The sequence below is a fragment of the Hippichthys cyanospilos genome, chromosome 13, assembly GCF_059441005.1.
Source record: "Hippichthys cyanospilos isolate Australia breed blue-spotted pipefish chromosome 13, RoL_Hcya_1.0, whole genome shotgun sequence".
Taxonomy (NCBI): Eukaryota; Metazoa; Chordata; class Actinopteri; order Syngnathiformes; family Syngnathidae; genus Hippichthys; species Hippichthys cyanospilos.
Window position 1 is genome coordinate 12,138,310 of NC_142381.1, and position 12,527 is coordinate 12,150,836.

Sequence of the window (12,527 nt, forward strand, 5' to 3'; positions counted from 1 at the left end):
TGTTCACATCTGCTTGCTGTGTGTGTGTGCGCGTGTGTGTGTACGTGTGTATTTGAGAGCGCATACTCCCACCGCCGTTATGTACTAATGGCATCGCCGCCATTACACATATTTCAAATTCACCGCCGCGCCTCTTGCACATTTACCCACTATACTAGGGTGGAATAGATGGCTAATTTGCACATTTAAAAAAATAATTAGAGGCATTTCTCCCGCCCGCTAAAATGAAAATTCTGGGCTCAGTCATTGTTCTTTTTAAACATATAAAACATGCACCCACTTGCTTTTATCGGTTCATTTCATCAACTTTAAAGTAGAAAAAGAATTATAATATTATTTTCTATTTGCTCCCCTCTCTTGGGTTGCTTCAAATGCTGAATATTTTATCATAAAGCACGGTTAACCGGGTTGAAGTGGAGCTCACATTCAAAATATTTCGCTATCACGCAGTCGGTTCCGGAGGATTAACTATTGAATGGAGGCACTGAGAAGTCTATTAGACTCTGTGCCTCTTCGAGGTGACATATTTAGACGCCACTTGTCGTGTTTGACAGCAGGCAAATCCCAAATGTTGGTGGCATTTACGGCTGTGATGCTTGCTGAATCTTAATCCTTTCAAGAAAAGGGGGGTAAAAAAAACGAAAGGAAAAAAAAAGAAAACATTGTGCTACAGGTGCTGGAATTAATCTGATCCACTCCCAGAATGTGTCAGTTTACCTTGTAACATCAATACATTGCCCAGATGGGCATAGACTGATTTGTGGGAGGGGTTTGTTTTTGGAGGTATAGATATGGTTGGAAGGCAGGATTTATGGATAAACCTGTGCCACATCCATTTAACAATATGCAGTACTTCTTCATGTTTACGTAGTTTCACACATTTTAAGAGGTCAGAAATTAAAGTTATTACCGCTTATTCAATGCAAATGAACAGCTGTCCACTGAAAGTCATTCCAGGTCATAAAGCATCATTAACATCTTAAAATTGACGGAGAAAATAATACCGTACATATTTACAGAGGTGCGGATATTTGAGGGGAAAAAAATTCTCCATATCGAAGCTAAAAGTTTAAAAGACTATGTGAGAAGATGGAAAGGAAAAAAAAAAACATCTGCTCAGCCTACATGGCAAATCGGCATGACTCGGCCACTCATTTCCCAAAATCGAGCACCTACACAAAGTATTCCTTGCATTTGTGACTCAGTCCACATTTGTTGCTCATTGAGTAAGCGTCACCCTGCGCATTCATTGAAGTATTTCATACTGTTTTTATATGTGTATTTCTTTCATGCTGTTTTCTCTGTAGAACTGAAAAAAATATGAATGAACTCTGACCTTTTCTTCAAGGTTTTGGGAGGGTAGAACAGATTAATTAGATTCATATGATTTTTTTTGTGGAAAATATTGTTTTCATACAATCTGACAAAATGAACAAAAAAAACCTTTATTGGCCAAATCAAAACATACTCAGTAGGCTTTTTAATCAAGCAAAATAGTCATCTTGTTTCTTTGGAATCCCATCGCTGAAAGTCGCTTAATATTGTCATGAGATAACAAAATCATTCAACCATGTTTATTTCTCACACTTTTCTTTCACACCTTGCAGCAAGCTCATCAAGCAGCTTGATTGCATTGAATAGACATGTTGACAAATTTTTGTTTTGCAAGCAGACAGGGCCTGCTTGTTATTTATCGCGAAAGCATCACATTGTTTACAATTCTTTCTTAGTATCGACGTGGCCGGTTCACAGCGCTGCTTTTCCTCATTTTCACACTCTTTCTTATCTCCCATTCTTTTTTTTCCCCTTCGTCTGCCTCACTCTATCACGGCATCACTTCCTGTCTGGCACCTCTCTCCAGCCTGATAAGAAGCCAAAGAGTCACGCTCTTGTCCGGCAACGGATGTTCCTTCCTTGACAACGCTGGCGTATACATAAGTGCCTCTGTTCCAAGGCCATAATAATAAACCCAGATAAGGCAATAAAAAACTCATAACGACAAGATATAAATATATATAGTGACTTAAGTTATTGTATTCTCTCATCAGAAGATTTCATCAAGCTCAGTTCTAAAATTCGCAATCTAAATGTCATGTGCAGTGAAAGTTTGAGGCAAAGCCAGCCATCTGACTGACTTATTCCAATCTTGGCTCGATACACGAGTGAACTGACTTGCAAACGTGTACAAGATACGATCCCTTGAGCAGATTTTCTGCAACTTGACCAAAATCTGCCAGTGAACTCAACTCACTTCACAGCTAACAGCAGAATGGCAGATATGAACCATCTTTTTAGATGGAGGCTTCAAGCTGTTTATTGTTGCTGCCATTTCAAGGTACAGTCAGGCTAAACAAAACAGATAATAAAAGAGGCACTTGCCAGATATTTGGAAACAATCAAGGGAGATACACATGCAGATCGGCATTATAACACTACTCGTAGGAATATATTCTTTATCCTCTGTGAAGAACAACCAAATTACTGCAGCTTACCCCATGGGTGCCTGGCTCTACAGATCCCCAGTATAAAACTTCCTTTTGCAAAACGAGGTTTAAAAACGAGGTGCCGTTTTGAACCTCTATCTGTTTTGACGATCTTTATCAGTTTTTTGTAATATTATATCGTTAATATATCAAGATCAAATACCCAAACTGTGTCAAAATGACCCCATCAAAAAAGAAAAAGGAAAGCTGTTTTATACTGCTCCCAGGTGGCTAGGCAGTAGGAGCAGTACAAAGTCAATTGAAATGAAGCAAACTAATATGGTAAAAATGTTTTTATTTTTTAAAATTCTCTTTAATTTTGTCGTTATTCTATGCTTCTAGCAAATACACTATTATAGAGAGCTGTTTTTATAATAAACCCTTATGAACTTTGCTGTTCTTAAAAATAGCAAGAATTATTTGAACTGTAAATGTACTATATATGTGTATAGATATTTGTACAGGTATGTAATGTGTAGATATACATTGTTTTTTTTTTCATTTATTTTGATGACAAATTTAAATTTCAGATTCAGTTGTTTTGATTAATGAGCCACGAAACAAATTAAACCCACATTTCAAGACTCCACTGCTAGCTGTTAGACATCACCACTATGATAGTTTGTCTACTGAATGAATTGAAACATTTAACCCCAACGCTAACCCTTTGTCCGTTTTGGTGCTGCGCTCATTTGCATTCTTCCAGATTAATAATGTGTTTTGGTTTTTTGTTGTTGCATTTCAGCTGTATTTTATGTTTTGTTTTGTTTTTTTTGCTGACAAACATACATCACATTTACCAGGTCCGGGTCAAGGAAGAATGATCTTTTTCCCTCCCGTTGGTGGCTTTTTATCCAAGAAAAGAACACAAAAAGTGAAAAGGTCTGCATTGTATGGCAGAACAATGACTCAGAATGCAGCCTGCTACAATTAAAGTTGTTTTCCAGTTTGCCATTGTGCACTCCATCTGTCTTCTCGACCGCTTTGTGTTCAGCGGCGGCGCGACGTTACGCACTAATTACAGATTTTTCTAGCGTCTACTTAGCGGTAATGACTGTCATCAAATCCATGTACTCAAGCATCGCTTTGAAATCCAATGCGAGATGCTCTCATTCACTCTCATTGATTATGTTTTGCATCTTATCTATTAACCTCCTTGCTGCCTTTTGCTCGCTGTCCCTCTTATTTCTATTGACCTCCCTCGGTCCTTGAGTAAACCAGTAGTTAGCTGTTTAAGCCACGTGGATTTTGTATGAATGGTCCACGGCGGCCATCTGCCTACTTTTGGCGCTTGCGGCCAATGGGCCTGAAAATGACTTAATTTCTCCAACCGCCCGCCGGGACAGCTCTCCGACCATAACCCCGGAGAGCATAACCAAATGCTCTTAATTGTCGTGGCGAGAATGCCCACTAGGTTGTATCTCGCCAGTGTCAATGAAGAGGCTCGAACAATGGGATTTTCTCTCACTTGGTTCCTTGACGCACTTTCTAATCGCGGTTACATGTGGGCCGGTAACCGTGTTTCAATAACCACTAATTCTGTCAATCACCATAATGAACGGCATAATGAAGGGGTCGTTTGTTCATGGTTATCATACCGACTTTGAGTTGTGGATTTCGTGTTTGCCATATGGACAGGGAGCCATCCTCAGTTCCATCTATTGATGACAGTATGTTGGGTAATTTGTCTGCAGTGACGCAAATTATTGATTCTTGCAGACGGTCGATTTGAAGCCACCAGTGATTGGCACACCATGTATTTTCTTGGAATGTGTGAGATATATATAGTTTGAGCTGGCGAGAGAGAGATTAAATAATACAATATTCCCCTGCTATCTATTGCTTTATTATTTGCACCCCTTTCTCTTTTGCTCAATTTTTCTAGCAATAATTTTCATAGGCCCCAACTCTGAAAGACATGTATCTAACCACAATAAGTATTGTACTGTATTCTCTGAGCATGTTCAATACTACTTTTTTTGGGATACGTTTTGTACACGAATAAGCGTTATATGATGAGTGAAATCTACAAAACTAGGGATAGGTGTAGACACATTCTTGTACTTCTTCCTATTTTTTTAGACCATGTAAACTGTACTGAACTGTGATACTCTTTGATAAAACTTTTTTTTTCTCTTTCTATCTGTTTTGTTTTTAAATCTTGTCATTTTAAATCCCATCAATATGTAGCACCATTAGAAAGAAATAAAACAAATGTTTTTTTCTGAAACTGTTATTTTGTACTATTACTTTTTTTCCCATTTTAATTGCAGTAGTAAATCCCCAAATGTTGTCTTTATTTAAAAATAAACCCTGTGCAAAATATTGACAGCAATGAATTTTATCAATGCTGAATTAATAAATGATTTTTTTTATTGCCTGCAATGTATCTCTTCAAAGACATAACTGTTGTGTGGGCCTGGGCGGTATATTGATTTTTTTCGATTAATTAGTTTTTTTTTTTTTTTTTTCTGGGCTATTTAAAAAATAGTACAATTCATATTTTTCCGGGGTGCCACAGGCACTCCTTAGATCTTGTATAGAATACAATAAAATGTCATTGTATAGCTGCTATACAATGAAACTGTCCCCACAATATCCAAATAGCTTTGTAAGTATCCTAAATGATATGTGTTTATATATTTATCTTTAATAAAGCTGGAAAAACAAGTTTGCCCTTTATCCATCTCTTGCAAGATTGTACAACTCTATATTTGTTAACAGAAGTATTTCATGCAAGGCAGATGCTTTGCATTTTTTTTTAATTTATCAAATCCTCTTTAAAATAAAAGCTGTGTGGAATTTTATGTCTTTTTTATTTTATTTTTTTTAAAGGGGGTGGTCAAAAATCACATTTTAGTGGAAAGAATCTGAGATTTTATTTTCAGGCAAAATCACTCCACCCTACCCTTGTGTTTTAAAAGTGTTTGAATAAGATGGATGACGATCATTGAGTAATGTGAACGTGACTGAACGGTTGTCTGTCTCTGTGTGATCTGTGATTGACTGGCAACCAGTCCAAAGTGAAGTCAGCCTTAAGCAGCTCCCCGTGAACCTGAACAGAATAAGCAGGAATGGAAAATGGATGCATGGAGGCTTGTTATTGGACAGCCATGTTAGATAGATGAGTGTGTGTTTGAATTGATTGAAACATTTATGTTTCACTATTGCCGTATGATTCAGTGTGGTCTTTTTGTGTGGTTCTTATTGTGTTAAACGGATTGGATAATAGTTCCAGTACATTTGGTCTCTCTAAGCTGCAAGATGCGCTCGAGTCTTGTTTGGGTTTTTATGTGCTTGTGTGTTACTTGCTCTATATCAATGCCATATCTGCTTAGTGACATTTTGCATTGTTTAATTGTGCGTTGCTTTTTGTGCTCACGGACACACACTCTTCCGATCCAAGATCAAAATCCAGGTTAAGGAAGTATGTTTTCTCTCAAAAATATATTTGGTTCCATAATGTTGTTTTCGCCACAGGAAAAAAAATCTGAAAGAAGTCTCCATTGTATCACGGAACAATGACTTCGAATGCATCCAGCATCTACCCAAGTTGTTTTTCAGTTTTATATTAGACTCCATCTGTCTTTGCAACCACTTAATTGGCCCCAGGGAATTAGTGTCACTCGGAGTGGAACATTTAGGGAAAATTCCATGGTAAACTAATTTGGAAGATTTTGGAAACTTTCCTAGAGAGAGAGCAGCAGGTTAAAATAATCACTATTTGGACATTCCAAAGGGTGGCTCGGTGGCGCAGTGAATAGCACGACAACCTCAGTGTTAAAGGACCCGAGTTCAAATCCACTTCCCGAAGCCAACTGAGATAGGCACCAGCAAGCCTGCGACCCTTGTGAGGATTAGCGGCTAAAGAAAATGGGTGGACATTCCAAAGTTTGGATAAGGTCAAATTAAGTTCACTTTTAAAGGTTGCAGTACATTCTGAAATTTCACTCAAAAGCCAAGTATTCCTTAGATTTTATGAGCAATATATAAGTAGCCGGTAAAAGCTCCCCCGTCCCTAACGAGGATCACATACTCTAGAAAAAGGATGGATGGATGGATGAATTAGAGGTCTCGAGTCCCAGTAGTCCAACAGCCATCACCGTTCTAAGTATATGCAGAATCGTTGAGGCGCAATCACTGATTGCAGCATTAAGTGTACTAAAAGCTCCCATAAATAGCCTGACAGCAGTACCCCCTTCCTCTTGAAGTTCCCGTCACCAGCAAATTGTCATCTTTGTCATCCTATTCCTCATGTTGGCGGCAGAAAGTATTTTGACAAACGGGTTGTTGTCCCCGCATCCTGCCTCTGTTGAACACACAGAGCTTGGGCTGTCTGTGATGAACAGCGGCGTGTGGTCACGGGCCGACGAGGGGGCACTTTGCCTCTCGCAGCAATTTGCGGCCCCGTCAGCTGGACAGAGGGCGATCAGAGGAGAGAGTGAAAGGAGCGGTGAAATGGACCGCGGCCACCGGCTGGGCGCACGTGACGCGTTCGCTGCGACGTGACTGCGGGGATGGCTATTACAGGGAACGTTATTTATACAAACGTTTGTGATTTCCCACAGTTTTAGCTGCCAAGCGTCACTTGTGCCCGGCGCCGCTATAATCGCACTTTGACACTGTGTGGAAGTTGGCTGTCAAGATTATCGCCGCATGTGAAACCAACCCCTGTTCATTTCCACTGTCAGAAAATCATAATAAAACGTCCAGCCTGCGGGGAGATGGATAATTTTCCAAGTGTGTTCTGAGTGAGGCTGCGGGGTCATGGCAGCCAGCACTCAGCTCTCTTCTAAAAAAAGAGAATGTGATTGGAGATGTCATGACAACAACCTTCTAGCTGCCGTGGTGCATATTACCCTCATGGGGAATTTAGTGGGACAAAAATAATCATTTGAAAAAAAAATGTAATCAGAGGACATAATCCTCTGTGTTTTTGCTCTTCTTTTTCCATTTCATTTTGTTAATTAGGCATTAGATGTTCTTATAGCCTTTACTTTTGCTCTTAGTTTTCTTTCGAAACTACTGATACAACTCTCGCGGTGTGGTACCCATCATGTTATCAAACAGAACTTAGACCAGACTACTTGTCAGCCTTTTAACTCCCTCACTGCCAGACATTTAACGGCATTTTAGCATTTCCACAATATGTTGTGATCGCGCTCATATATAAAAAGAGGAATCAATGCCATCTACTGGTGTAAGAGATGGGGACTCGCGGTTTGGACTCAAAACTCGGAACAGATTAAATTACCTGTTTTTGGTTTTCATGACTTGAAGCTCGACTTAAATTCATCCACTTAAGACTCGAGACCAGGGACCTGTGAACAGAGAGTTTCTATGTTGGGGCGTGCTCTCTTTTTCTTGACCAACGGGGCTGGGTTGAAGTAAAAGTAACGTGTAATTTATGTTACTCAACTTGATGGAACAAGTACTGCCGCTGAGGGGAACAAAGCACTTGGGTAAACATCTGCTTGAGCACTGTCAGTAATATACCTTTGAAAGTCAAATCCTGATTTATGTTGCAGTTTTAACATGGGGAACAAAACAATAACATTTTGTAAAAATCCTTACGTTTTAAGAAGAGTCCAGTAAATATGGGAAACAATATTCTAAGCATTCTTAGTTGACTTACGGTTACGTACTTGAACTCGGGGACTTCAGACTTGACTCGAACTTGGAACTCTTATTGCTTGGACTTGTGGGTCAAAGACTTGAGACTTAACTTGAATGTGCTCATAGCTGTCTTGCAGCAGGAAAGTTGTTTCCAAGACTGAAATTTACAGTGGACTAGCATCAAATGCTGCCCCATTTATCCTCATTGAAAAACGCAATTAACAAGTATGCTCGTCAATGGCAGTGAATTGGCCAACTGATTACAAGTTTGAAGAAGTGGTGCTAATTATATGAGTATATGTTGATTACAAGTTTGAAAAATGATTGTGCTAATTAGAGTGTATACCTTGATAGAACATGTTCCTATGTTCAAATTATTTTCAATTGTTTGTTGATGTAACAATTTTTGTCATTCATGGTTCGTTTTTATCAATACTTCTGTAGAACTGCAATTCAAAAGCAGAGTCGGATTTTCGTCTGTGAATTTTCATCCGTTTATTTATTATTTCTGTTGTCCGATTGATGTTATTTTTGTGACCACTGTATTGTTTTTTTCCGTTAACAGACCGGTACCAACAATTTTGTCCACGTATGCAGATGAAATAATTTTTTTTTAGCAGGGTAAACATTGAGTCAACAACTTTTTTGCGTTGATGTTTGATGAATTTTGTACAGTAAAGAGGCAAAATGATTTTGATTGCATCTCAGTTAGTTTATCCAAGGTACAACATCCCATCAGCTATGGGAAGTTGAGCTACGTCCTCCTGGCATAGTCATTCAACTTCAGAGCTTTTTTCATTTCTAAAAACTATTCACACAAAAACAATGCCATTGTTCGTTTTCTCCATAGTATTTTTTTGTAAAACATAGACCTCGTATTGTGAAATATTGTCACATCCCAATGATTTTTGGTGGTATTTAACATTCACATTGTTTAAAAAAATACATATTTTGTGTAAAACATAGACTTTTCATGGCAAAAATAATGGCACCAACCAATGAAAAATGTCAAGTATCTAAAAATGTTGTTTACCTTCTTTGAAATTTAATTCGTGTTTTTTTTTTTGTTGTTGTTGTTGTTTTTTCCTAGTAGCATCCTGTTGGATTGTACGATTTTGTCCTCGCATTGACCAGTGTGTTTATGTCTCTCCTCAGAGGGGATCCATAACATGACCATGGAGTCCAACTCCATATCCATGCCCATGTCAGACCCCAACGCCTGGGCCACCGCCATGAACAACCTGGGGATGCCTCCAATGGGCATCACCGGACAGCCTCTCATGCCAGGTACCACAAAGAAACAGAGAACAAATACAATGAAAACCACAGATGTGGAACGCACAGTTTTACTGAACACAATTTTAATCTGTAATTTTGTCTTCATTTTGCCTTTTAATGGTTCCCTACTTGTGCTTTTTGTTTGCATTTGTCAGTTAAATAACCTTGTGTCAAAGCAAGTGGACAAAGCAATGTTTAATGCAGGAGCTGAATGCCAGTGCTGCTCCGCTCCCCGTCATCGAAGTTGTAATTATTTTTTAATTGAATTGTCCTTAAGGCTATTTTCCATTTAAGATAAAGGACCAAAGAGTATTTAAAAAATGGATTAGGAGGCTCAAACGGAAAAAAAATACAGCCTTAAAAATGAATCAACTCCCCTGTCCTATTTGTTGTACGTTTGTGAGCGTCAACGCTTTTTTTTTTTTTTTTTACAGACTTGTAAAAAGAGTAGCTCTTCCTTGAGTTGCTCTCGAGGTCAGAGCACTTTCATTTTCCATCGCGGGGAATGGAGTGAGTTCATTTCCTGTGAGGCTACATTGGTCATGGTGTGAATGTTAAGCAAACAGCTAAAATGCCGTTGCGGTCTTGCAATGAAATTGTCCAATGCGGGTTGTGCTATTAGCATTTAGGTCAGTTATACATTTTACATTAAAAAAAAAAAAAAGGGGTTAATTCCTTAAACACGACGCACATGTAAAATGCTAAGTCTGATCAAACAAATAGATGCTAGTCAAATCGACACGCTAACGTAAAAGTCTACATTTTCACACATACTCAATTGTACAGGGACTCAATTTTACAAGGCCGGAAGCTAATCAGTCTTTTGTTTATAAAAGTTAGTTATTGCTAGTTTTCAAACACTAATTCAGTATTTGTATATTTAATTTGTACAAGCAAACACACAAAATGAGCAGTCATTTTCACACATGCAGAGTATTGCAAGAAAGGAGCCGCCTGGAAGGCAATCACAGAGTCAGTCACACTAATCCATCCAATGACATGGTGACCATTAAAAGGTTGCAAAAGCAGTGAATTATCAAAATCTTTGAAGCGTTTAACATCTAGTTTATACAGTACTTCCAAGTAATAATAACAATACTTCCGGACGTGACTGAGGACAGCATGTTAAAAAGGGAAGGTTGGGTGTGAAAGGGGATGCTTAAAGGCAGGTCTCCAGTCGGTGTATAGTGCCGGTATGTATATTGTGCAAAAGAACATCCGTTTGGCTCAAGACCCCTGAAAGTGACATTTACGAAGAGACGCTTACGATGCACAGTTTAAACTGCAATCCATCGGTTTTCGCTGAGGAACATACGTAGCAGCCACAAGAGATCTCAAGATAAACTAATCAATGGTTCGCAAATTGAGGAAGCGGAAAAATGAGCATTCGAATTTGAAGACAAACTTGGGCAATGGATTCATGAGCAAAGAACAGCCGAGTGAAAATAGCTCTAAAGTAACCATTTGACTGAGGGCAAAAACACGTGCAGGAGAAAATCAAAGGACGTTCATCCTGGTGCTTTTGTTTGATCAAACAATTCCATTTATCTTTCCGGCCAACGGTAACTGTGGTACACCAACTTCCGCTGGATTACAAGGGAAAGCTGGCCATTTTCCACTCCTGCTGCGCAACCATGTTGCTCTCTATAATACCGTGCGCCGTGTGTAAATGGTAAATACAGAAATAGCACCCATAACTGAGACTGCGCCTTTAGGTTGCGAAAATACGGTTGATTCTTTTTCAGAGTCGTTCAACCCAAATTCAAACGCACTAATGCAAACTGACTTTACCTCCTAAAGGCCACACCCCTTTAAGAACACGTCAACATACTAATACAAGTATGTGTGCATGATTTTCAGCTTGATTTCACTTTACTGTCTGGTGCTATTTTTAATCACTCAGCTCTAACAAAATAAAAGAGCAGTGGGACTGAGCATCACATTTAATGTGAGCAAGCCTGTCGACTTCCCTCTGCAGATGTTGCCATTTCAACTTCAAGGCCTTTTGTGTGTGTGTGTGTGTGTGTGTGTGTGTGTGTGTGTGTGTGTGTGTGTGTGTGTGTGTGTGTGTGTTCCAGAAAATTACAAACTTTTAATTGTGGTCCAAACGGGTTTGCTAATGACATTAGCTGTGACTCTAAAGTAAATCATTAAGACTCGCCACTGCGGCAGCATGCTACTGCATGGGGCGCAAGCCTGCACACCTGAATGGAGTGGTGCAATTAGCACTGTAATGAGAAACACCTGTTTTTTTAACAACCGAATAAGGATGCTAAAAATCCAACATAGACACAGAGTATGTCTGTGTGTTTCCTCTCACGGGCCACGTTAGTCTGCATGAAGTCTTCCGAAGGCCATATTAAATATCCAATGTGTTTCCCTTATCCCGTTTTATTGTCCTGTTTGCAGGGGGAATATTGTACATATAATTAGTCTAAATGCAGGATTTCCAAAGTTTAGAATGCTTTTATAGGGGAAGTAAACTCAAAATTATTTCAGTATGTTCCATGCAGCCTACTAGTATAAACATGACGTTTGGATTAGTATTGTGATGTTATTTTCAGTTGACAGCAACAGGCAAAATAGCTGTCCCTGAAATGAATAAAAACAGATGGATTTTGTTGATTAATTCTTATCCCACAAGCATAATATTAATCAGAATACCCTGGGTATATTTGTGAGGGCCCATTAAACATGTCATTGCGAAGAAAGGCTTATGATTGACTTCCCCTTTAAGAAAATAGGGACTGAAAGAAAAAAAACAACAAATTTAACAAACAAATGGAGTCACGATGGATGGATGGATGGATGGATGGATGGATGGATGGATGGATGGATGGATGGATGGATGGAATTAAGACCTTTTAGCAGTTGTATAATTACAAGTTATGAGTTTAAGTGAAGAGACTTTGAACTGAATGAATTTCAAAGAATTAGTTTAATGGTGCAGTTCTTGTGAAATCAACTTGTTGTCAAGGGGAACACACGTCACAAGTCAGAAAGTGGTAATTATTCTTGAGTACGAGCGTGCCGAACGAGCACATTATGTTGACACCCACACAATACCAAGAAGAGTGCTAATCAGGCGAAATTAGCCATCCTATTCTGGGCTCCGCATGCATTCACACAGCATCATGCATCAAATGGAGA

General features: G+C 39.0%; 1 protein-coding gene across 8 annotated transcripts in view; it reads left to right on the top strand.

Annotated features, from left to right (window-relative positions):
- Positions 1-12,527, top strand: part of enox2 (ecto-NOX disulfide-thiol exchanger 2) — a 159,033-nt gene that overhangs the window by 91,477 nt on the left and 55,029 nt on the right. For all 8 annotated transcript variants that reach the window (XM_088431722.1, XM_088431721.1, XM_088431727.1 and 5 more), the window contains one exon: positions 9,255-9,386. In XM_088431722.1, the coding sequence (XP_088287848.1) occupies positions 9,255-9,386 (132 nt within the window). The remainder of the gene's footprint in view (positions 1-9,254; positions 9,387-12,527) is intronic.